Here is a 27,394-nt window from a genome sequence, read left to right on the forward strand (position 1 = left end):
CTGTACTGGGGAAGTCAATACTGGGCACAGTATGTAGACATAGAATAACAAGCACTGAGGGCTGAGAAGCTGTCTCTTAAGTAATTGACCTGTGATGAGCCTGTTGTGGTCTGAGAGATGCATGAGATATCACTTTGCTCCCTCTGTCCCTGTGTCAGTGGCTGCTCCCATAACTCTCAGTGACAGAAAATATACACATGCACTTCAGCTGTGCCAGGGCAAAGGGGGCTTGACAAACAGCAGTAATGAGGAGCAGGAGAAGGCCACATACTTGTCCTCCTCTGCTTCCCCAACTATGGAGGGTGGTAACATTCAGCGGGCAGAAGGGTTGGAAAACATCACCTCTCATGTAAAGTACTTTGGCCATAAACTTCGAAGTGCTTTCCCAAAAGGATTGCTTGGGATTGCAAGTTGGATTGCTATTCCTGTTTTACAAATCAGGAAGCTGAGGAAAAAGGGAAGGAAGTGTTTTGACCAAATTGATCTAGCAGCTGCTGGCAGAGGTGGGCAGAGACTCTGAGTGCTCCCCATGTACTGCGCTGCCTCTCAGAGCAGGGACCAGCCCTGGTTTCCTCAGGCACACATTCCATGAGTACTCGATGGCTTGGTACAATGACAAATTCCCACTTGGAAATCAGGCTGGTGACATGACAACAACAGCCTTCAAACTGTGCAGATTTGTGGCTTCAAAGCGCGAGTGCTGATGAGAAATACCATGAATTAGTCATGATCTTATCAAAAATATTTTATTTATGAAAGTAGCAATTATAATATACAACCTATACTGGAAGGACATTGAATAATTGCTAGAATAAATACAGGCAATTTATTCAATCTTTTTATAGAATGAGAAGATTTATTTGACGTCTGAATGTTAACCCAAGCTTTAACTTACATCATAAATAGTTAAAAGGCATAGCCAAGTCTTTTTTTTATTTTTACCTTTTCTTTTGCTTTTTTTTTAATACTGTTCTATTTTGTAATTAACATGAATCAATTCTCCAATCATTAACATAATAATATGACTTTCAAGCAATCATGTACCTCAAGATAATCAGACAAATAAGGTAGTGTGTGTGCAGTTCATTCTACAGCAGAATCTATCCATGTCTGCATAAAATAAAGAAGCTGAAAACGCTTCTAAGTTCTTTAAGCATCATATGCTGATTTCTGCTTTACCACAGTGCTTTTAATACCAGAATCTAAAAAGGGCAGCTGGCTTTCTGTTGCTCTTTATAGAGTATATTAAGGCTCAATGCCACATTCCTTTGGCTGGTGAAGGATTGCAGAATTTAGTCCTGAATATTATTTCTCAAAACCATGGTCCAAAATAAATGTCCAAGACTGATTATTAGGCACCAAGGAAGTGATGAATTTGCTAAGCCTCAATGTTTTCTGATTAAAAAATTGGCTTCCTTTCTAGTAGATATGCTCTAGTCAAACACAAATGATTGGGCTCAGTACTGGGGTCTGTATTACACTGGATGTCAGAGAAGTTGATGTTTGTATTTTCTGTAAACTATATGAAGGGCACTGCAGAAATTTTATAGTACACCACACACATTTTGAAAGTGTTGATAAGTTTTTCCTTCCATGTATTTTTTTTTAAATAAAAAATCTGAACTATCTGCTTGGTACTAGCAGATTATTAATAACTACAACCATCAGTGAAATCAACAGCACTTTTGGGTGCCCAATATTTTTCCAGATCAGAAGTTTTTGACTCCTCAAGTCCTATATAAAATCAGTGGGAGTCTTCCTATAGCAATGTCTTTTCCAGTGGCAGAGAGGCCTGCCTTGCCTTATTGTTTATTGTGCATGTCAGGGATATTAAGCTCTCAGCAGAGAATCAAATTTCCCTTTTACAATGTTATCTAAACAAAACCCCCAAATTGCACATATCTACCCCTTTGGCCTTTTTTATGCACAAATATGCTTGTATGCAAAACCTGATAATGTTGGGCCTTTCCTAATAAATGTCTTAAAAGAGCACATTTAAATGCTTTTTCACAGAAATAACCATTCATTAGTTGCAAAAATGCAGAGAGACTTTTTAGTTGCAAAAATGCAGAGACTTTTTATTTTTTCTGTTGTGAACAATATCATTTCAGCAGAAATTTGAGGTGAGAAAGTATGATTTTTTTCCCTAAATATATTTAAAAAGGCTAAAGAACAAAATGTTGGGGAGGCAGCTTTTTTTGGCAGATAGTAAAATATAAAATATGTGATTTAAAAAAACGTTGGCTTAAAAATACACACACACAAATAATACAATAATATAAAAATACAGCTCAGCCAATGGCCTCTTAAAATTTACCTTTGGCATTACATTTGGCAGCCTAAAACAAAAGACCCTTCCTATAAACAGAACTATAAAAAAAGAGAAGTTCATAAATTAGGTTGCAAGGGGTTGTAAGGTCCATTTCCGAATTCTCCAAAATCCTTTCCTGTCTGTCCACACACATAAGCATGACCAGTGAGGTATATAGAACGTAACACTGTCAGGCATATGCACAATAAAAAAGTGCATAAACATAGAAGTTCTCCCATTTTCTTGCGAACAGGTCGAAACTGTGTGGTTTGTGTCTTCCCCCCCTTGGAAAAAAAAAATTGTTTTTTTTTCTTACTTTGGCAGGATGAAAATGAACCCAGAGGAATATGTGTCCTATTCCCAGCAGCAGTGATCCATTTCCCTTGGCAACATATGTCTGATGCCACAGATACTACAAGGTCGTTGGGTTGCTTTACAACTCTGGGTAACTTCCCACGGAAACATCATACGTCTAGCACCATGTCGTAGTGTTGTTGCTCTTTCTTCCGCCTGCCACATTTGTTGATAAGAACCATGTACAAAGTCAAAAGCATAACCCAGTAACATGCATAGAGTATTGTGCCAATGATGAGAACTGTCTGTTTTGACTCAGTAAATGGCTTTTTTGATTCCTTGTAAATCGTGAAAATTACGCCACCTAGGAGGATTGTAAACCAAATGGAGACTGGAATGAGTCCTATAAAATTAACTACAATGGTTTTCCTTCCTGATGTGCCCCACCCTGCTTTGTTTATCGTGGCAATTGCAAACATCTTTGCTGGCAGTAAACTTGACATGTACAACACTGAGTAGAGTGACATGAAAACCATGACAATGTTGCCCCTAAGGAAGCTGGCAAAGGAAGACTTTATCAGGCCAACTAACTGAACTGTCAACAGGAAGAGGAGGATGTTCCAGATTTTTCCCCTGTAGAAGAGCTGAATGACTGTGGCGATAAGAAAGAAAGGAAAGAATCCAGTGATTACAGCTTCATAGGTCATCCACAAATGGTGCTTGTGGAACCACATTGCATTATAAAGCCACTCTCTAAAGTAGGATTTACTCCAGCGTGTCTGCTGATTCAGCCACCTGAGATACTCTATCGGTGTTTCGGTAAGGCACTTGGATCTAGCCGTGTATTTTGTTGCATAGCCCAGACTTAGCACTCTGTTAGTTAGATGCCTGTCATCTCCAAAGCTGCACTGGGAGCCCATAAATTCTTGATTGTACCAATCTTCCACAAATTCATGGAGTAAAGAGTTTCTGTACATTCCCAGAGGTCCGCTGATGCACTGTACACAGCCAAAGTAGGACTGACAGGCTCTTTCTATATTAAATGCCATCCAGTATCGCACGCTGCTCAGAAAGGAGATCCAGGAATCGTATTTGTTCAAAATCTGCAAAATAAAAAAAGTTTTCATTTTAGATGAGCTCTTGAGACAGAAAATATGCAAATTGGATTAATAAGAAATGTGCAGAGACTAGAGAACCATTGGACCAAAGGTGGTGGGAACCTCACTCCTGAGTCCAGCTCATGGCAAACCCAGGAGTTACACAAACAGCTCAGCCAAGACATTGACAGGAAGGGTGAGATGAAGCCTTCAAAAGTATGTTCCACCAAGACATTTTCTTTTTTTTCACACACTTTCCTTTCTCCACCAAGAAACTTCCTTCTTTTCTGTCTCGTTCTTCCCTCCCCTTTGTCCCCACTTAAAGACCTGCTGGACTCAGACATTTCTAAGAGCTTGTGGAGTCCCACACATGGCCTCCTGCTGCTCTCCTCCCCACACCCATCTTTGGGACTCACAGAAGTTCTTCCAACCTTCCTAAAGCTCTCGCACAGGAGCATGAGAAAAGCTGACCACATGGTCTTTGCCCTAGATTTTTGGTATTGTAAGGCCCCAGAAGCTTGACCCTGGACTGTGTCCCCATATCCAACAGTAGGCCCTCTGAGGAACAACCTGTTCTGCCTCTGCAGTACCAACCCTGTTACTTTGTCCCAAGACATAAGGTGATATTCCAGTAGTCTGTAGTCCCTTGACCTCCATAAAGCTTTCAGTCTTCTGCACACCCCAAAGCTCACTTGAAGCTCAGACCTACACTTAAAATACGACATAAGCACAGTCTAGGAGTCTGAACACTCAGTGGAGGTATGAGTGCCTGCAGATGTACAAGTCCATGGTTTTGCATCCAGGTTCTCAGCACACAGCTTGTGCCAGAGGATGCAGCAAGGAAGTGTGTGGCAGGGTGGCTGTGCCAGCTTTGAACCTATGTCTTCTCAGTGTGGGGATTTTCAGGGGGACCTGTGGCCTTCTACAACTAGAAAGCATTGCCCTGTAACTAAAAAAGAGTAGTCTTTGTTCTGATGACCCTAATTTCTGTCAGGTGTGAAGGCCGTGGGCCAATCTTGTCTCTGTTTCAGTTTAATTCCAGAATATTTTAGAAGCAGCAGGGCTTGGAGATAGATACAAACCTGGCTCAAATGCATTTGGTGTATGTTGGAAAATGAACTGGGAAAAAAAGCACAGAGCCTTCACCTTTCCTCCCAGAGGACACATGTCCTTCCCACCTCTCTCTGCAGATGCTTATGAACGTTCACTGTCACAGCTGAACCTGTGCTGCCTCCCTCCACTTGTACTCACACATGCCTGGCATCTCACATGCATAGGGTGAGTGTGACACCTGGTTTGTAGCCAGTCTAGAGCTCCAAAGTTATTCAGGTTTCTCTGTGATCCTAATTTCTGGAGCTGAGAGCCACATGCCTGAAATACTTCTGACTACTGGGGCATTCATTAGTAAGTGCTTGCCCATATAGATGGCCTTTCTTCTCTGTGTCACATAAAAAGCCCAACTGAGCATGGGGGACTGATCCTAAGGCCTATTGAAATATTCATACACATTTTTCTTTATAAAGTGCAGCAGAAGGAGTTGTGTCAAAAGGAACCAACAGTCTTCTGCTGTAGCTGTCAGCCAAACTTGGCAATGCTGGAAATCCTAACAGATGTGGAGCTAGTCTGACGTAGGAGTTTTCCATTGTCCTGCCTGCCAGAGAAGTGGGGGAAACCCAGTAACACACAGAGTGCATAGTGCACAGCATTTCAAAATGTCTTTTATTTCTAACAATCTTGGATGACAGTAGTAATATAATAGAAGTACTTGAGATGCTGAACATGGTTTTGAGAGACCTGTTCTCAGTTCCCTGCTCCCCTATAGCTTTGCTTTGGTACCTTGGGCAAGCAGTTATACCCAAAGATGCCACAACAGTCCTGACAATGCCAGTGCCCTTCTTTTTTACATATATGAGGCAGAATAATATTTGTTTGCTTGCTGTGGGTGTTAAAACCACACAATGCTCATGTACAAGAATAAGAGTTTCCATTCAATTGACAGAAAGATCAAGGTATGATAAGAGCCTCTATAATGGTATCACATATCATATATACACATATAGTATATAGACATCTAGTATATTCAGTGCTATTCCAGGCAGGGAAATCAGTTGCAATGCAAATAATTGCTGAAACCCCTCTGTTAATCTGAAAATTGTTGTACTCACCTGCACATCACCTCCAACTCCTCCAACCATTGGATCCTCTTCTAAAACCTTTACCATCTCCACTGATGAGGCTGGATCAAGCATTGTATCTGAATCACAGACCTACAGGTAAGACAAAACGAGAACAAAAATGGGTTAAAGAAGAAAACAAAAATCATGTGAGTGGTTATAATGACTCTAAATGCATATTCTCCTGAATGTAATTAAATCTGACTTTGGAGACTGCATTGACATTTCTGTTAAAGGCCATTTGTACCAGGCAGCAAAGAGTGTTGCTGAGTGAAACAGAGACCTTGTTAAGGTTGTGCCCTCCAACAATCCTCTCTTCTGAATCAGCTCTGGTTTTTTACTAACACAGTGGGCTGGCTTTGTTGAGTAAGATATGGGGCACCACAGAGTGAGACAATGTTTGTGGGTGTGCAGCAGATTCCTGTTGAGCCCTAGCATAGGGTTTCCCTGCATCAGCTGCACAGTTGGAGCACCCTGGTCAAATGTTTCCCACTGCCATATGAGGGAAGGAGTGAGGAGGTAAATTCCAGACACTTGTTATAAAAAAAGAAAGAAAAAAGTCAAGTAGGAGTCTGGTAAGAAACCTAATAGTTCTTTCACTCACAGAAGACTTTAGCAATTCATGTAAGATATGTATCTTGGATTCCAGCACAAATTCATTTTTAATTTTAGATGTACGGTGTGTTATTAGTAGTGCCTTGATTTGACATTTGATATATAGAAATTATTCGCTATTTTTCTCTGGCATTCTTATAAAAAATATGTAAGGCCAGAAGGAATGAGTCTCGAAGTTCAGTACTCCATGAGATCAGGGCAGAATTAGATGACACACGCAAGGCATTTCAGCTACACAAACACTCCTAGTCAACTAAATTCTGTGTACATTAGGAAATTGGCTTTCCCCTGGAGAGTAGGAGGAGGGCTCAGACAGGCTGGCCGGTCTGCAAGGCAGCTGGCATTGCTTTCATTTGCTCTGAGGAGAACTGCACGGGCTGCAGCCTGTTTAAAAAAAGTGGGTGTTTCCTTGTCGCAGTTGCTGGTGCTGAAAGCATTGCCCACATAGTGCGTGAACTCACTTCACAGACGCCCAGGAACTGGAGCAGAGACTGTCCCAGAAATCCCCCTCTGACTGGCTGAATCCTGACCTACAAATTCTCATACTGCTTCCAGTTTTCCCCACACTGATTCCTGTGGTTTTGATGGGGTCGGTAGGTGCTAAAGTCAGTAGCTCTGCATGAACAACATATTAAGACAGATTCTGCTGAGACTTTGTATCAGGTATCTTAATTTTGGTGCTCTTCTGTGCAAACTTTCAATTCAACCCAAGCCCTCTCACTCCAGGGGAGCAGTAACCTTCATGTCTGGTCTATAAAGGGGGAGGAGAGCATTTTGAAGCTCTGCTATAGATCAGGCTCAAGAGGAGAGGTTACCCAGAATAGTTGGGCTGCATAGTTTGGGATGCAGCTGGGAGTCTGCCAGCATGCTCCCCTCCATGCTCACTCAGAGGGGGCCAAGAGGATAAAGGTGATGAAAGCTCTCATATTTCCATCAGAAGCCACAAGCATCTCCAGCTTGCCCTAACTTGATGCATCCATCTCTTCTCCTCAAAGGACTCATCCCAAGGAGCACCTTTGTAACCTGGCCAAGGTGTGCCTCCAGCTTTAGTGGAAAGCTGTCATCAGTGGCAGTGCTTGGTGATAGAAAGGGAGCAAAACAATTCTACTGAAGAGGAGAAAGGATGCTTGTATTTCACCAGGGGCTTCCTGGAAAGACCTGTTGCTGAGTGTTTTGCGCAGGTAATCTGTAGTTTGCTGAATTCCCAGGGTGCTCAGGCAGCTTTAGGCATCCCATTTCTTGTGACCATGAGTGGTGGGCTGGGATCAGCTCCCCCCCCCAGCCCCTCTGCTTTCCCTCCAGAACCTGTCCCTTGAGCAGCCACCACCTCCATCAGATGCATTTCTTTATAGCAGAAAGGCCTGCCCATGAGAACTCTCACTAATATGAAATGAGGAAAACACTGGATTTATTTACAAGTTACCATTACATGTCCTGGGCATGCCAGCACAGTGGACATGTCTGGGGTTTTGGGACAAACCTAACAAGCCATTATTTTTCATCTGGATGAGGTTTTTGCATGTGAAAAGAGGACACTCCCAAATACAGACACTTAGGAACTCAAATAAAACACACTGAGGTCTGCCCAGCCAGGGGTGGCCCAGGACAGCCTAAGAGGCAATTTGCCATCTTTCCACATAAAGGCTGAGTGACCTAAAAATTACAGCCTTGGGTCACAGAGTTGCATGAAAGGGACGATTGACCTTAAGCGAGCTGTTCAGATACTTTTTGTAGCCAGTGACAGCTTATCCAAGCTGCTTTGAGAAGTTCAGACTGTGCTGGACTGTCCGCACAGGTACCTCCATCAAGCCAAGATGAATTGTACCCTGCCTGCCACAACCAGCTCTGCACCAATGACACCTGCCAATTCAACTCCTCCACCTGATTACTTGCACACTGTTAACCTCCTCAAGGATGGAAATAAGCCTAAACAGCAGTTTCAGGTACTTAATGAGACACAACCAATGGCAACAGCTTGTTATCTGCACTGGTCTGACAGCTTATGGTTGCCTGTCCATAACCCCAAGGTGGGCTTTTAAAAACCGTACAATTTCAAGGCCTACAATTTCAGGGAGGGCAGTGGTGCTGAATGGTCCACTTTTTTAAGTGCTTTATCATTGATGCAGATTGCTTAGCCTTTAATATGTTGGGCCTGTTTAAAGTAATTTACCCTGGGTCCCCCCAAAGAACCATTTAAAATATCTCAACCTTCACTCATTCATAAAACAAAGCCACACTTTAGCTACATTCCTTCATGACTGTGTAGTCTCCAGGGCCACCAAGGTGCTGCATTTCTACTGCAGATGTAACTGTAGATGTGACTGTGGCATTAGTCATTACTGCAAACTTTGCTCAGAGCAGTATTACAGTCCCTGATTAATTCATTAGGACTTCTGAGCCCAGTCAGGAGTGTTAACTGACCAGAAATACCTCTTCCATTTTCTCAGTTTATGCTATGACTGTTGAAATAGAAACATTTTTTCCAGGTTCCCTGAAAAATGCAAGACCTGGATTAAGGGAGGAAACTTGCAATGAATCAGCTTCCTCTCTGCCTTCTTTCTCTGCAATCTGGTATTTCTGTGTGAAGCGATTATAAACCCATGCTAATAGAGAAAATCAGCATTTTTATCCCATCATAGTTCCTTACAGCACAGAATCAAAGTGCAGACAATGGAGAACTTAAGGCCACTCTTTTCAGAGAATAAATTAGTTTCAGTCTGAGAAGTGGTAGGGGACGGGTTTTAAATCTTCGCCTTACTCTCTCAGCTCCAATAACAGAGCGGTTCCTGGCATTCTTCAGTTCCTGCCCCTCCTGTGCATGGAAGACTCACTGGTCTCAGCCCAGCTACTGGCAGGCTCTCCACATGCCTTGGACACTGCACGTGGATACTGTGCTGTGCAGAGCATGCACACACCCACACAAGGCTGGGCACAGACCCCAGAAACACATATGGCTCAGCCATGCAGCTGCCCTGAGCCAGCAGAGAGCATCTCACGGGGAGCTGCTGCTCCACCGGAGGAGACTGCTGGATGCTCTGAGTTTGGGAGAAGGCAGGAAGAACTGAGGGTAGTTCATTAGGAAGATCATCTCATATTCAGTGGTATTAGTCAAATGAGCCTTGTTGGCCTTGAATGATAAGGAAGGGACCTTAGTGTCCAGCTAGAGATTCTGATCCCACCCACCTTCCTTATACATGACCTCTTCCCCTTCCCACAATCAGCAGAGCTGTTTGCAGGAGTAAGAAGTGCTCCCATGTAAGTAAGACAAAAGCACAGACAATCTTTCAGGGGATCCAAGGCAGCTGGAAAGAAATGTGCCTCTGCTGCTTTGAAAACAGGGAGAGAGGACCCAGCCTAATTCATTTTTAAGTGATAGTGTCGTAAGAGCTTTAAAGGCCAAGTCGCGGTGAGTGAGGTAATGCAGCTGTAAATGATGAAGCAAAAGCTCCTTCAGGCTTTAGCTGGAGAAATCTTTCTTTCAAATCTGCACATTGACCCTTTTATTGAATACTCCACATAGCCTTTGATGCCTTTAAAATAGCCTCATGTTTTTTACAGATTCCACCATTGCTCTGAGATATTCCCTAGTGCCATCAAATACCTGTCTGTCTGCTCACATGGGGCCACTAACAACCTCACAAAATAAAGCCTTACCCAAGATCTTAACCTACAGGAGCATAGACGGGGTTTTCAGGAGGCCACTGTCTTTGTGTGAAGCAAAACCATTTAGATGAGGGGGCAGTACTGAAGGTTGGGGGAGGATTTCGGATTTCTCCGGTAGCTGGTGCACAGATTTAACATAGTCACAGATAGACAGGCCGTTTTAAAAGCTAGCAAAATACCCTTTTAACGGTCAAGCTGTTTCCAAACAGACTGAAAGGAGCACTGTGTTCATCAGGGACTAGGATAGCCTCTAACATGCTGCACAAAATATACAAAAGCTGCTTTCTTTCAAAGTGTGTTTGAATTGGCACTGACCTGATGCTCTAATACCTACCTGTACATAATCCACGCTTCTCCCCAGTGCTTTGAATGCTGTGTACATTACTTCTCTTTTTCCACCCCATTTCTGCATGATGCAAACACTTTTGTTGGACAGGACCAGCTGAGATACGTGTTGCATGCTTTCTCTGTGAGACTCTTCCGTCTCACCTGGACCTTTGTCGTGGAAGTTATTACTCCAGACATAAGTGGCACATGTGTCCCTACCCATGATTTCAGTGAAAATGTCCATCATGTAAACGTCATCTTCTGAGTTCCCATCAATGACCATAACAACTTTAATTCCAGGGTAGGTCAATCTTTTCACAGAAAGTAAACATTTTCTTAAGTAGTCAGGATCCTCTTGATAGGCAGCAATACAAAGGGCAACTGTTTTGTTCAGCTTGATTGGAGTCTCTAGCGACCGTTTCATTTTCCTGTGCTCTAGGTAGGCAAACAGGCTTTGGATGATGAGATGTGATGCCAAGATAGCACCATAGAGTCCAAAGGAGAAGTAGTAGTTGTCTGTTTGGATGAACTGGTAGCCTACAATGTAAGCAGCGGTGATTCCCAGCAGGAGGGACACCCCGAAGAGTGTGGTTCCAAGTATTCTCAGGATACATATAAACCTCTCACAATACATCTGCAAAGAAGTAGGGAAACCGTTAGCAGAGCCACCACTTGCTGGTGTAAGATCTCATAAGTGGTTCACGTGGCTACAACACAGATCTCAGCAGCAACAGATACACCCTGAGCTTCTGGCTCACAGACTTACGGCATCACCTTGCTCAGCATAACATCTCTTTGCAGTATTTTCTGCATGTAAAGCATGACCCAAATACACTTAGTGTAGCAGAGATGTTTGCTATTTGTAATGTCCTCACAGAAGTTGCTGTCTGTGTCAGGATCTTATTTTGGCAGCCTGGGCTTGCTGGATGAGATGCTCTGTCATATTTCCCTGAGGAGGTTGGAGAAGGGCTCTTGGGCCATCACTTGCTTCATACAGTTACAGGCGAGTGGAACAGCTGAATGTCTGGGCAGCCCCTCCTCATCCCCCATCCATGTCATGACCGCATCCCACCCTGAATTGTTTCGGTCACTTAGTTATGTTTGCAAAAATATTGGAAAGACATTCTTAAAACAGATGTCTGAATGTATTTATAATTTTTTAAACAGATGTCTGACTATATTTATAATTTATATTTATATAATCAGACATCTGCTTTAAAAGGTCTTCTCAATACCATTGCAAAAATGTATTATTTATACATTTGTGTACATAGATATATGCACACGTGAGCATGTGTGTATAGGGGCTAAAGCTTGACTTAGATTAAGTCTGTGGCAAAAATACTCATAAATTTAACAGAGCCAAGACTCCACCCTGGACTCAGAAATTCCTTAGGACATCAGTTGATTCTGACCACTTCTACATACTTAGGTTACCTGCCTATAAAATCTTCTAACCTAAGCTCTGGGCTGTGGCTGGCATGGAGGGTGCTCTGGTATTCTTGAGACAAACAGTGTAGACAGGCAGAGGCAGACTATATTGCTACCAAACTGCTTTCTCTTGACAATCACATTAACAATTTTATGCTTTCTCAGAATTACAGGAAGTTAATGACAATGTTTTCTGTCACTGGATGCATTTAATGTGAAGGACATAAAACAGATAATGTCTGTTTAAGGTTAACCCAGCAAGTGTGTTGCAAGTCAATAAAGCTCATGCTTGAATATTTTGCTGAAGTAGATCCTCTCAGAGTACTGGACTTAATATTTGTGTTTTCTTGCTATTATTCATGTTTTCCCTGCTGCTATCTTCTTGCTCATTTGCTGATCATATTTGTTTCACCATCTGTTGGCCAAAGCTGAAGTTGGAACAGGACTTCCTCACCTCATATATGTTTTTAACTCTTCATTGAAAAATTACTACCAAGCTACAGCAACATAGCTGTCATCAGTTATATATGTCTGACAAGTTAAAGGCTTGGAAAAAAAAAGTCAACACGGAATCACCTTCCAAATCAAAATAAAACTAGATGAGCATGAAGTCGGAGGTTACAAAGACTTTGCTTTTTTTCCACTGGCTATTTAGGGTCTTAAATTTCAAGACAGAAGGAAGCCTCTTAAATGTATATTTGGAGGCACTGTTAAAGAAATCGGACCCCATCTTTATGACTTCCTTGAATACTTATGGCTGGGCTCTGACAGGTGCTGTAATCATCCACCATCCCTGCTCTGGCCTGTCTGAAAATTTTTCACAGTGGGGGTGATAAAGAAGCCTAATAAAAGATATGCTTACCTCCACTGGTATATATGAATTAAAACCCAGTGCCCAAATTAGACTTGCTTTAGAAAAGAGATTAAGTAACGGATCCCCTTCTAGATTACCTTAAAGTCAAATAGCTTGTGTGTTTACTAATTCCTCAAGCATGCAAAATGTCACAAACATCAAGGTAAATGTCTCATTAATGGTGCAGCTGTACTCTGCTTTCCCTTTTGGGGTTTATCACTTCTTTTCTCTTGTCAGAAATAGAACATTTGTATTAGTGAGTAGGGGCCAGAGTCTGCTTACATTAACAATTATATGGCTGAAATAAATGGACCGCTTCGATGGGTAGGAGTCACAGGATTTAGATTAAGATCTGGAGTGGTTACATCTGACTGCCTATATACTGTACTAGGCATCTTTTATACTAATTTGTTATTACTTGTCTGTACCTGTGAAGTACTTCTGCAAAAAAAAAGGAAAAAAAGAATAATTCTCTGATCTTGTCATTACAGCCCAGCTTCCCTCTGTTACAAACCCCCAGTCTTTTAAAATCAAGAAATGGACTTCTGGTGCTAATAAAACAGCATTTTTTTCTATCCTTTCACTGTCATCCTTAGGAAAATAAATGGTGTTTTGATCTAAATTCCTGGCTTTCATCAAAGAAACTTTGCTCTTTGTATGTGCAATTGAGGTTTTTATGTATAGTGTTTTAACTGACTGAATCTCAAGGAACTCTGGAAAAAGTTGCTCAATATTCTCAAGCTTTAACACGTGAGCTATTGATAGCTTGCCCAGCAGAAATGATCTTTATCAACTTGAACATGCCCAAACAATGGCAAAGAAGCCAAAAACTCTCCACCCTTCTCCAGTAATTGAGCCAAAAGTAAAAGGAAATGATGCTTGTACAAGTCTGGGACCAAAAATGAACTGCTGAGTCAAATACTAACACCAAGGGTAGGGAGCAGCTGCATTAGAGATTTTTAGGTCAGACAGTGCTGTTATGAGCATCTAGCCTGGCATAACACAGTGAAATATAATAATTCTACTTTGCAATTTGGGCACCTAAATCCTTTACACACATCTTCCCCTAACCCCATGGTGTTGAGCCCAGTACGAGCTTTATGCAGCCTCCAGCAAACAGACTCCAGGTTTGTATAAACAAGATGAGTGTACGTAAAGAGGCTTCAAAGTCTGCTATTGAGCAATTTGTTGTCATTATATTGCAGCTGTTTACTTTCGTGGATGGAGCTGAGCAGTGCTCACCAGCACATCTAGTAGAAATTAAATGTGAAAGTCATATGCTAAATCCTAATGCTGTGTAGGCTGTTGCTGATTCACTCACACATTTTGATTCACTAAGAGGTCCCAAGGATATATGTGCCTTGTAGTGACTGTACAGGAGGAGGCAATGTGCCTTTCTTTGGATGCTCTTATGGAAAAGCATGGTCAAGAAATGAACTCTTGCATGTACTCAGCATCAGAGTCCACCTAGTGAACTCTTTGGCATTGTGTCTCTTTTGGCACCCTGATAAAGCCACAAGAAATAGGATCTTCCAACCTATGACAAAGGAGAACTTACTCTACATTAATATCAAGAACTGGCATGACTAAAAGTTGTAGTCTTCTAACATCATTTTCAGAAAAAAAATCAGATTAACAAATGAGTGATATACCTACCCTCTACATATAATGATGGAGGTATTAACTGCAGCACTAGAGATCACACTCCTTTCTCAGACTGAATAATGCCTTAGATCTCAAATTATAAGAACATAGCAAAATATGCTTCAGTTCTCTCTATTCTGAAAAATATTTAGGCTAGTAGTTGACTGTAGTTATTGTACATAGACCTAACTTTAATAAGATCTAGACACTTGATTGAAATTCAGCAGGTTCATATGTCTTGCTTTGAGCTGGGTCTTTGGTCTTTCCTCAGCAAAGAATGCTGGTGACTTCTGTGGTAAAACACCACTCCAAAATCATGTAGCAGGGTCTGTCCATATGGTTATTAATCAGTTTTCATGGATCCCTGACAGTAACAGGAACTGAAGACAGCAGAAGTCAGGAGGCATAGAGAAAAAAAGAAAAACGTATTTTTTTACTAATACATCAAGAAGGTAACAAACAGATAGGGTCAAATACATATCCAGAAAATGTATGTGCATTGGTGTCTGAAGACATCAATATTATTTGCAGTCTCTTCACTTCTTTTAAAGGAAGAAACCAGGTGGTACCTGGCATCTGCTGATACAGGACATGGAACCAGTGACTGATGGGGGATCAAACTGAACTTAGGTTTGCTTGTAACAAATGGGGATGCAGCTCACTACATCATCTCTGTCAGAAATCATCTTTCATGCACAACACTCAAACATTGCCCTGTAGTACTTCTGGATAGTTTTCCCCAGAATATTAAAAAGCAAGAGGGGGAGACAGAAAGTTTGTACATCATATGTAATGATTTGGAAGGTTGTTTGAAAGAATTAGGACTTATTAATTCCAAACATTTGAAGACATTTTTAAAAATCGCAGCCATAATCTGCAAAAGTCAATATCTATCCAGGAGACAACAGTAAAAGTTCAATCACAAACGTGCTCATTTTTTGCCTGTATTGGATTTGGCTGAGATGAAGTTAATTTTTCCCATAGCAGTCCTCATAGTGCTATTTATAGCTAGGAAGGTGTTGAGAACACACAAGTGTTTTGGCTACTGCTGAGCATCTCACAGCATCCAGGCTGTCTCTCCAATGTTTCCCCTACACCAGTTTACTAGGGGTGGGCAAGATCCTGGGAGGTGACATAACCAGGAAAGCTGACCCAAACTGACCAAAGGTTATTCCACACCACAGGACATCTGCTCAGATATAAAAGCTAAAAGGAGGAGGAGGGGGAGGAATTAATTATGACTTTTTTTTTCCAGAGCAACTGCTACCTGTACTGAAGCCCTAATTCCAGGGAAGTGGCTGAACATCACCTGCTGACGAGAAGTAGAGAATAAATGTCTTGTTTTCCTTTACTTTCTACACAGCCTTTGCTTTATTAAGCTGCCTTGATCTCAACCTACCTGGTGATCTTCCATCTTATTTTCTCTACCAACATCCTGCTGAGGAGAGGAGAGATAGAGCAGCTGGGAGGGCGCTATGCAGCCAGCCAAGGTCCACCCACCACATAAAGGTTCAAAAGATCTGTGCCTCTCTCTAGACATCTAGGGCTATGGTCACATCAGCAAATAGTCTAATACTACAGAAACAGATCTGCAATGAGGAAGAATTGGTGCTAAGGGCCCAACTCCATCCTCCATACATTTTCATGTTTTACTCTGAACTAAGTATAGTCAGACTCCATGGATTAAAAACCTGAAAAGTGTCCCCCAGGGGTGTAGCTTGCAATTAGGTCATTCAAGAGGAATCCAGTTTGAGTGCCAAGTGATTGCTTTGCAATAGAAACTAAAGCAATTTAGTTGGTGGTAGTGCACTTGTAGCATTGACTTCAGTAGCACACTCTCAGTAGCAAACTAAATTGATAATACAAATCAACTTTTCACACAAGATCCACAGGTCAGATTTGTCTGCAACCATTGTTGAAACCAGAAGTGCTGAGCACAGACAACCTTTGAAAATGTCTCATTTTTACGTGCTTGTATCAAAGGCGAACTCTTGAATATGTACTGGACCTTAATGCTGAGGCGTTGGATTCAGCAAAACACATAAGCATGCCATTAAAGATAAGTGTGCACTTAGGTATTTTTGCAGAAGAGGGAAATCAGTGGATAATATATCTTGCAGTTCTGTAGTAAAGGTGTAAAAAAAAAAATCTTTCTCTGTGAAGATGCTATTTCCGGGACACCCAAGATAAAAATGTATCTATATGTTTGAGAAATTTATTATACAGATTAACCTCCCTTATGAAGGTTGTTAGATGGGTCAGTGTTAACCACTGCATTTCTTATGTTAGAGAATCTAAGAGTTGATCAGGACCCAGATAATTTGGATTTGGTTCCTAGTGTTGTTATTCATGTGCGGGATAACCTTAGGTAAGTGAATTCACCTCTCTGTTTCAGCTTCCTCACCTGTAAAATGGGAATCATGATCATGAAGGAAGTTTTTGGAGGTCTACAAAACCCTTCTTAAGGCTTAGGTTACTGATATTTTTGCAGTGTAACTCTTTCTGGGGTGATATGGGATCCGCCAGTTCTCTAGTTACCCAACGCACCATTTCCTATTTTCCTTGCCTATATTAACCTGAAAGTATACTCAGTAGGGATTTTTCTGCAACAAAAATGCAACTCTCATTCAGTAGGATGCCTGAGATCAGTGAGGTTGACACTCTAAAGGCCAACACACATGGCTATAAGTGCATACAGCTACCAAGGGCTATTTTGCTCACAATCGAAGAATGCCATCTTTATAAGCCTTAACCCCCCCCCTCCTTACATATGAGAATAATAGCATCGACTTCATCAGAGAAACTGCTTCAATTACACAAGTGTGTGTGTGTGTGTGTGCATCTGTGTGCGCATGCACATGCTGTATCTGGCCCTACACACACACACTCAGCGTGTGTACATGGTGTTGGAGGCTTACAATTTTTCAGTCAATATTTAGATTCATTATTAGCCTCATTTTGATGGCAAATTAAATCATTTATCCTTGGAGTACAAATTATTCCAAGTACCCATTAATTACAAGCACAAAGTAGCTGTCCAGACTCCCTTTTCTATTCTACAGTCTGTAGAGAGGAAACCAAAGAGTTATGTTCCATCTGTACATATTTATTACAGCACAGTTACCATATCTGGTACTTTTGGTTATTTATCACTTCCAGATTTTGTTATGCTATTGATCTTCTGCAAAGGGCTCACATTAGACTAAAATTAACTCTGGGGTTAAGTTTAAAGTAAAGAACAGGATTACTAATGATGGCAAAGTGTATCTGTATTCACAGGCTTTGGTCAGCAAATCAAGAATCCCCTATCTGATTAATGTATGTTTCTCACTAAACTGCCTAAATTTAGTCTCTTACAGGTTTGAGTAACCAAAATGGAATGAATTTTACAGCTGCTGGTTGGATTTGAGTGTAACGTAGACAGTGATACACTAGTTGTTAAATTAGCAAAAAGAAAAGAAAAGCAAACCAACAACAACTCCCCCCAGACAAATGCTCTAAGAAATAAATAAAGGAGTAAATCATACTGGTACTCAGATATTTTGGACTGTGGTTAAACAAAAATATAGTTCAGAAATACTTTCTGGTTGCCAGTTATGAAGTCCCTGGATGCACAAACTTGACTATTTCATTACTTAATCCAGCAAATAAATATTTATTTAGTGTATACAGCTTATTATCTTGCAATTAGGTTATAAAGCACAGGTCATACCTTGTTTGACTTAGTCAACTCCCACTACACTGAATGGAGGACTACTTTACTGCTTTATACACTAATCTTAAATAGCAACACCTTGAAGCAAATGTCCTTTCATGCCACAAATAGTTTTTTGCTAGTGAACTTGCATGGAAAACTCCACTGAAACCAGTAGAGTTGCTCTTCCTCCTGGGAAAATCTTTCCTCAGGTTTTTCTCTGCTTGCATGAGGGGTAAGAAAGATTTTACTACCCTGAAATGAAATCCTGGCTTTATTGACACCAGAGACAAAACTCCTCTAGCCTAGGAGTTGCTGAATTTTGCAAAGTTTTTCAGGGGAAAAGAACATATTTCACTGCCATCACCCTCAGGTGAAGTAACCTAACCAATCCCCAAAAGAACCACTGAGGCATCCATGTTACATGCAACGTGTGCTTTTGAAAAAGTGCATGGGTGCCGATGGAAAAATGATCCTTGAGGAAGGAGACTATGAAGCCGAGTGAAACAAGAGGAGCAGCTGAGCCCTTGGAGATGTGGGATCACTGCAGCCCTGAAGAATCACAGAACTGTTGGGGTTGGAAGGGAGCTCTGGCAATCATCCAGTCCAACCCCCCTGCCAAGGCAGGGTCACCCAGTGCAGGTGACACAGGAACACATCCAGGTGGGTTTTGAACGTCTCCAGAGAGAGACACTTCACAACCTCCCTGGGCAGCCTGTTCCAGTGCCCTGCCACTCTCAATGGAAAGAAGTTATTCCTCATGTTGAGGTGAAGCTTCTTGTGTTTTAGTTTATGGCCACTGCTCCTCATCCTTTCACTGGGCACCACCGACAATAGTCTTGCACCATCCTCTTGGCACTCACCTTGGAGATATTTATGTGCATTGATGAGATCCCCCCTCAGTTTTCCCACCTCTAGACTAAGACAACGCCCATCAGGAGTGTTGTACTACATTGGGGTCCTTTCGGGGGAAGGGAAATGGGGTAAATTCTCTCTCTAGGTCCATTTCACCCTTCTGCCAGCATTACTACGGAGTGTGGCGAGGTGAGTCGCGGCCGTGTCCGAGAGGCACGAACGGACGCTCGGACAGGTGCCGAGCAGGGCTGTCCGGGACAGAGGGACGCGGTTTTCAGGCGGGAGGGGCCCGGGGGCCGCGCAGTTCCCTCGGGCGGTGCCGAGCGCTCGGCGGGGCCGCTCTGAGGGGGATCCCCGGCCCCGCCGCCTGCGGGGGCGGTGCTGTGCGTCACAGAGGGGGCGGGGCCGGGGATCCCCCGCGCGCCACGTCACGGGGGGCGGCCCCGCTCCGCCCGGGATGGGGGGGCTGTGCCCGGGTGGCGGGACCCGCGCCGAGCGGGGCCGTGCGGGACCCGACAGGGCCGGCCCAGGTTGTGCTGGCGCTACCTTCGCCCCCCGCGAACTACGACCCTCCCTCGGCCGGCCCCGCCGCCAGCGCGGGGGGGGCCGGGGCGGGCGTGCGGCGCTGGAAGCCCGCGGGCAGCCCCCGCCCCCCGCATCCCGCCTCCCCCGAACCTCCTGAGCTCGGGAAACCGCCCTCCGCGCTCGGCGCGGTGCCCCAGCGGCTCGGGAGCGCTGGTTTCCCCGCTCCGGGGCGGGACGCCCGCCCCACTCCAGCCCCACGCCCGCCGCCTCGCCTCCCTCCCTCAGTCCCATCCCTCCCGCCGCTCCTGTCGCGTCCCCCGCCTGGCCCTGGATGCACAGCCGGGGAATGGCCGGAGAGAACCCCACCTGGGCTCTCAGCTGGTCTCGCCTTCCCCTCTGGGCTCAGCGGAGCAGCTGCCTAACCTGCTCTAGATTTTAATTTTAGGATCTTTTGAGAGGTTTTGTTTTTGGTGGCTCCCCCCCCACCCCCCCACCCCCCGATCTTGGCGCTCAGCAATGTCTTAAACGGATTACACGGAGGAGGGGTTGAACCTGAAAACCTCATTCATCCTCACGACGGTCCTATTCATTGCTGAAATAGGTGTAGCGTAAGAGCCGGTAAGATCCTCCCCCAGCCCCACTCGTATTCTGGGGATCTGTTTCAGTTTTCCTCCCTTGAATAGTGGGGATGGGAGGAGGGGGTCTTCTGCTCTTGAGCTGACAGAAGCGTAATCATAAATCACCTACCTTGTTTGTCCTTCTGTCCTTTGGTCATAGAGGGGCTCCAGCCAACTGTGTGGTCTCACGTACCGTTGCTCCCGCTGAATAGTTTCCAAGTTTGAGGTAAAAAAATCAAATCGCACTTTTCACGGACTTATTGAGACGCTCAGAAATAAAAAATAATTAAAAATGAAAATAATAAAAAAAGTCGCTTAAGGCTAGTCAGTCCTACTCATTTTCTCCCACGTGTTTTCACAATTACCACGTATTTGTCTTTCTCTGCTTCAGTTTCTAGCTCAAAGTTGTGGGATTTTTTTCCCCAAATAATAGTAATAATAATAATAATAATAATAATAATAATTAAAAAAAGTTAGAAATAATAAATTAGGAGTTAGTTTCTCGTGGTCGAAGCTGAAGATCTTATTTCAAACCCCGCTAGCCAGGAGCCTGGAGAAGTTGCAAGGCAGCGTCTGAAAGTTTGAGATGTACAGCATCAGATAAAGTCTCTTTGGTGATACCTTGCTGCCCGAGTAACAGTTTCAATGAGGTTTCTCAGCAGCAGCAGCAGCAAACGGGTAATATTTTCCAGACGTCTTTTTCTTTCCTGCTGCTGCTGCTGCTGCTTTTCTGCCTCTTCCACGTTATGGGGTCTTTTAACAAGTGAGACTTGAGTTGTTTTAATAGGCGGAGGATGGGAAGAAGGAGGGGAGGGAACTCCTGTAAGGAGAAAAAAAAAAAGCAACCAACCCTGCCCATTGAAATGATCTCAGCCAAGGATTCAGCGTCAGAAATTTAATTAGCTACTTGCAAATTTTGCAGAGAAATGCAATACACATATGTTGCCACCAACTGGTTCCTCTTCATGCCCCGCAGTGGGGGCAAGCCCCCAGTTTCCCCACTCCCTGCATCCCTGGGCTTGGGGTGTGGGACTCGTCCCTCCCACAGCCACTATTCGGCTGGGACAGTTATTGCTGCTGCTGGTTTTTATTAATAAGGGAATTTCCTCTATGAATGGATGAACTTTTCAGTTTTTAATCCTGCTTTACCCATTCACTTACGGGAACATTTGTTGTAGCAAAGACCCAAGGAAGCTCCCACTGACCTTCATACCCCCGACTCTCACGTTAAAACAAGCCGGGAAACACGTTAGGCCATTTAAAAACTGGAGAACTGTGGCACGGGTTTTGATTTGGGGTTTTGTTTGGGGGGGCTTTCACTTGTTTTGTTTTAAATCAGAAATGTCCGCTCTTTTCTGTCGATGGTTCGCGGTAGCCGGGGGCACCCGCAGCTCACAGCACACCCCACTGCTGCTCGCCAGTCGCTTTCACTCGCTCCTTGTGACTCCGTTCTGCCTTAAAGGCGGATTTCCCCGCTTTCAAGCCCCCGTTTCCACTTGAAATGATACAAAAAGGGCACTGGGTGGCACTGTTGAGGCGAGTGGAGCAGCGCGGGGTCCGGGATCCCCCAGCGCCGGGCGCGGGGCCGGAGCGGGGCCGCGCTGGCGCTGCCGCGTCTCGCCGTGCCCTGGCGGGGACCCGCGGGGGAGGATGGCGGGGATCAGCTTCCCATTCCCCCGTGCTGTTTTCTCAAGGACCACAAAGGTCGCTGCTTTGAGGCGTCGCGCCCACAAAGGGAGCCGTGTCCAGACACCGTTGGGAAATCCGGAGGTGACTCTTCGCCGAGTTATCGCCTGTCGTTACCTTACCGTGTGCGAAAACTTCGGAGCCCTCTGGGGGCTTCTCATGTGCAAATAAATGTTTTAAAGTCGGTGGTTACCTAGACTGCAGATTTTTTGGGAATCTGTCTTGTGGAAGTGGTTAGAGCACAGGTGTGCTTCAAGGGGAGAGTGGCTTTAGGATGTTGCATCAAAGCCGAGATCCTTGAACGATCCATCTGTCTCAAATAACAAGTCTGATGGTAGTTTAAGTCAGTATTGTGAGCAGTTTTAACCTGGATGTGGCAGGGAAAGCAGCTGTTTCACCCTTGCCCTCACTGTCCCTTTTCCTACATCAGGAGAACTAACCTAGGTCAGAAATTAGTTACCTGGGGAGAGGGAAGAGCAAAAGTTAAGAAGTACGTTGGGCAAGGTGAAGGCAAAACAATTGCTTTTAGCAACAATCTGATTTTTCATGGTTTAGAGTGCCCTTGAAAGTACATCATGACTTAGCAAGCATGGAGTCTGTCGGGGCTTTCAGGCATTCCTCCTTTTCAGGTCTTCCTCCCTAGGCAGCCCCATTCCTATACTCCAACCACCTCCAAATGATCTGTGTCACACCATCTTTTGTTACAGAGCCTCTCTCATCAGGCAAGGGACATATTGCAGTGTCTGCTCCTAACAGGACCAGAGGACCAGAAGGGTGTCAAGAAGCTACTTGACCCCCTCTCCACAGCAGCCTTCCTACTAGCCAAATATGTAGTGTAAGCCAGGCTTAACATGACCACAGAATCATAGAATGTTAAGGGGTTGAAATGGACCTTAAAGATAATTTAGTCTCACCCCCCCCATTGCCATGGGTACCTTCCACTAGACCAGGTTGTTCAAGGCCTTATTCAACCTGGCTTTGAACACTGTCAGGGTTGGGACACCCAGAACCTCTCTGGGAAACCTGTTCCAGTGTCTAACCACCCTCACAGTTAAAAATTTCTTTCTAATACTTAACTTAAATTTCCCCTCTTTCAATTTGTACCCATTGCTCCTTGTCCTATCACTGCAGTTCATGAAGAATGATAAATGTTCGTCATTTATCCAGGCAAGGGGCTACCTCATCAAGCTCTGCTACCATCATACACGTAACCAAGTCCTTGATGTCTGCATGAGTCCTAAAGCGTCATTTCCTGATATCAGAATTTCTCTGGCACTGTCAGAGGCAAGAGAGAATTAAGTGGTAACATGGGTGTCCCTAGTCTGTCCTTCAGCATGGCTACCCTCAACACTGGGCCTTGAGGAGCTGTTGCTGCCAGCGCCTCTGGGTTCCTCGGACACTCGACTGCCTTGTCTTGATTCAGGGACACATATGTCCTGCATAGGGGACTTCACTTCTAGGATAATTTCTGAAATGAGGTTTCAGGGGGAGAGTGGGCTTGTTAGTTTGGTTAATAAGCGAATTTTACAAATTAATTTTTTCAAACGAGCATTTTTTACAAATGAACTAGCTTTTTTTTTATTCCACCTTTTAGTAATTTATATTTGTAGACTGCACGCCTCCTCTACTGATGACTGTATATTACTCTGGAAATACACAGTGTCCCATTGGCTTAATCCCATGCTCTTTAGGTTTGAGCAGGGATCAAGAGACAGAACCTGGTGAGGCGCAAATCTTTGTGCAGCAATAGCAGCACTTAAATCACACCAAAATTTTGCTTTAGAAAATGACATAATGGGAATGGTGAGTCTCTCATGTCCACAGCTATTTCCTTCTCAGCCATACCTCATGTTGTGTGATCACGCTGTCAGAGCAAGTAGGATAATGTAGGTCGGTAAGTTAGGTTTGCCTACCAGGAAGGAATTAAAATTAGGAGGATATGATTAATGCCAATCCACGCAATGTTGTAGAAACCAGATGTAGATGTATTTCATTAGAACTATATCACATCTACATTTATATGTTATGTTACATCTACATGGTTACCATTATCAAACAATCCTTCTTTCTAATTGTGATTTATAATCACACGTAGTGAGGAAAAGGGAGTTCTTGGCTGTCACTGTCCACAGGCATAGATTATCACCAGCTGTAGGGGAATAATCTTAATTAACTAACCTAACAATTTTCTATTGAGACGATGGGTGTGTTTGACAGAGGTCAGACAAAATATATTTTTTGGGGAGTTTGGCATAGGCTATGGTTGAATAAATTGGTTACTGAAGATCAAATCAGTGGATGAATTGATGGCATGTAAGCCACTCTTTAGCAACCATTGAGTACTCACTTTTAGCCTGAGGGAATGGCTCCACCTGCTTTTTCCCACCTCTTCTTTCCTATCATCCTGAAAAGTATGTGAATTCTTGCCTCCAACATACACCACACACACATATGTCAATCTACTCCCTCCCTTGGACCAGCAGAGTTTGCAGTGCTTCACTGATCCCTTCAGTGACCAGTGTTGAAGGCAGCCGCCGAGCCATTTCTACGTGTGAACTGGCTGTGCAGGGGACAGGGCTGCTCTTGGGTGGAAACCAGCAGCCAGTGGTAGCTGACAGCAGGATTACCCTAAACAGCCTCTTCAGTAGCTGCCAGGAAAACAGGAGCCGAGGTGATCCCTCAGTGAAGGTGAGGGCTCTTATCTCGGATCATCCCTCAGGTAAGGATTTATACAGGCTCTTTTACTGCAGATCAGCTACTGTGTAGAGCTTATCAATAAGAAGAGCATGAAGCAAACACTTTGCAATGCATAGTTACCTTCACAGTAAGAAAATGAGAGAAAATAAGGTTCTTTGTCATGTAACAGTGAAAAGCTAAAAGAGGAAGGTAGATATATTCATACTAGACAGAAGGCATAGTTTAGTAGCAAGCTTTCTTTACACAGTTATCTGAATGATGAAGGAGAGTGGTGTATTCCTATGTTTTGAAATCCTCTGGAGGCTTTTTTGGAAGCTACATTTTAGTTCAGTGCAATTTATTAGACCCAGTACAAGAATAACTGAATGGATTTCCATAACAGGAATATCAGACAAAGTGATCTAGCAGTTCCTTCTACCCCTAGACTCCATGGAACTATCAACAACTCCGCTGACATGTCAGGTATGTTCCACACCTGTTTCCACATGTAGCAGATTCTGCTGGAAGTGAGAGAGTTACAGAAACCAATATGGGTGTAAGTGAAAGCAGGATCATGCCCTAAATTATGATTTTATGGCAACTGAGAATCCACTCACAGATTTTAATATAAATGTCATGGGCAGTTTAAGGCTCATGAAGACTGGGTGCAGACAGACCTAACACTGTGGTTGTTTTCACCATATGTAGAACCATTTTAGAGGCTTCTAGTGTTCTGCTTATTTAAATCCAAGGTTATTTATCTGCAAGGCTCTACAGGGTCCAGAGAAAACCATTGGTCTTTAAAAGGAAATCACTCTTGCAAAATTGAAACTTTCCAACAATTGCTCTTTAATATAGCAGAGAAAGTCATAACTCGAAGCAACACTTAGAAGTTAAACAGAGGCAGGTTCAGACTAGAAACAAGTCGTGCACATTTGGATGTGTACAGAACTCTTAGCTAGAATGGACTGTGACTATCAGCACAAATGCCTGTCAGGATGGTTTGAAGTAATGAGTTTTAATGTGCAACCAGCATGGAGCAGAAGGAAAAGCGGGTCAGTTAGAGGTTTCTTTTGTGAAGTCTAATTTAAGAGAAATTACTTAATCACATGCCTATAGCCTAATGTGACAGTAGTGAGAGTCCAGTTTAGAATGTCTCAATGTTAATTTTAAGTAGAAGCATTATATTCTGTGTAGGATTCATAGATAACACCACATGAAACAAAAAGCACGTGCAATTAAAGGTAGGTCTATAAACAATGACTCTACTAGTGAACTAGACTGACCAGAGCCAGGCAGCTCAAGGCTGGCACATGTTAATCCACGCTATTTCACTGCTGCCAAGCTCCTGATGGGGCTGATCCTGACCAGTCTGGAGAGTGTGACTATCCCCGAAGGGGACCAGGTCCCCACCTGGAAGGATGCCTTGGCTCTCACCTCCAATGGGCTGCTCACAGGATGTGGACATACTCCTGTACATTCTCAGACACCTTCAGATGGAGAAACTGGAAAGAATAATGGTTTTTACACACACCATCATAGTGTCTTTTAGAAACCTCCATGACTGGTTGGAGGTAGTTGCCTTTATTAATCTCCCAGCTGCTTGGGCAAAGCACTGAAGTGGTGCAGCCAGTCACAGCCTGCTTGCAGCATTGCCCTGGCCTCTGACAGCCTGGTGGTTGGAGTTGTCCTCCCAGTAGTGATGCTAACAGAGCCAGTGCAGTCATCCTCAGCCGCTACATGGGAACAAAGACACAGGCACCCTATAAGGTGCTTATTTATAATAATTTAAAAAATCATCAAAATGAAATATAAATTTTCATTGCATTCAATTTTCTTTGAAACACAATTTTCATTAACTGAAATAGAAGGAATGAGTGAGACTTTCCTAGAGTGTATGAAATTCAGGCAGGAGCACAGGACACCCCTTATATTCATTTTTAGGGTGCTCTTTTGTCTGTTGTTGGTATTTACCAAATAGTTCAGCCAAAGTTACCACTTTACCTAATTAATTACATGGTCTCTTGCTCACTTCCCAAAAACACAATTCGTGTTGCAGATCAGTGGTAGGATGGTGAATACTACTAAATTGACAGCCCCTCCCTACTGTCACCAGCTCGGTTAGAGATGGGTTACCATCATGCAGGTTTCTGAGTACAGCTGCCCCAGGAGACATCATGGGATGCAGCTCCACTCACACAACTTAGAGGCCCATTTTCTGCCCATGTTGTATGAAAATTTGCCAGAAATCGAAGGGCACATGTGTCTCCTGCTCAGTTCTCTGGAAATCCCACATCAGAGTAGCAGCTCTGAGTTACTGACACATTTTCCATCAAAAGTAGCTAGAAATCAGGAGTGGACCTAACACTTGTGTGCTGTTGTGCACCTCCCAGCTGGCTGCCAAGCAGTGTGCCTGTGTGGTAGTGTGGCTGACCTTACCAAGGAAGGGTGCATCTCAAGATGGGGACCCAGCACATGTGTGCACAGAATCACCTTATGTGACAACACTAACAATCAATTCCTGCCCCAGGAGTACCATATTTTTTATTGCCTGTTGTACGCTGTCAGGCTGTGGGAAGGGTGCAGGTCCCACTTTTTGGAGCTCCCTGGCCTTCATGGATTTTTTTGGCAGATGATCTGGGTTGAAGTTTGGGTTGCAGCATACAACAGCTGAGCTGTTCGGGTTATTAGATGGTCAGGTGGTCACTTAGTTGCCAAAGATTTTCGCCCTCTCTTACACAATGCATCCAGAGTGTGTGAAAATATCTGACAGTGTTGCATCGTGGAGCAGGAAATGAACCTGAAGAGAGCAGGGCTGCTTACAAATAAGGAGTATCAGAGAGTAGTAATGATCCCCAGCAGCTTGCACTCAAAGCAGGCAGAGGTCTCATCACAGGCAAACACTTTCTTGCTTTCCCCCATGATTTACACG

General features: G+C 43.6%; 1 protein-coding gene across 1 annotated transcript; it reads right to left on the reverse strand.

Annotated features, from left to right (window-relative positions):
- Positions 1-720: 720 nt before the first annotated feature.
- On the reverse strand, positions 721-20,865 carry HAS2 (hyaluronan synthase 2). The gene is made up of 4 exons (XM_051778490.1): positions 20,231-20,865; positions 10,489-11,115; positions 5,868-5,969; positions 721-3,708 (listed from the first exon to the last, which is right to left on the reverse strand). The coding sequence occupies exons 2-4, from the start codon at positions 11,113-11,115 to the stop codon at positions 2,776-2,778; spliced, it is 1,662 nt and encodes a 553-aa protein (XP_051634450.1). The 5' UTR covers positions 20,231-20,865; the 3' UTR covers positions 721-2,775.
- Between the last annotated feature and the right edge of the window lie 6,529 nt (positions 20,866-27,394).

Source organism: Manacus candei, unplaced genomic scaffold (genome assembly GCF_025592945.1).
Source record: "Manacus candei isolate 608988 ecotype Guabito, Panama unplaced genomic scaffold, ASM2559294v1 h1tg000013l, whole genome shotgun sequence".
NCBI lineage: Eukaryota > Metazoa > Chordata > Aves > Passeriformes > Pipridae > Manacus > Manacus candei.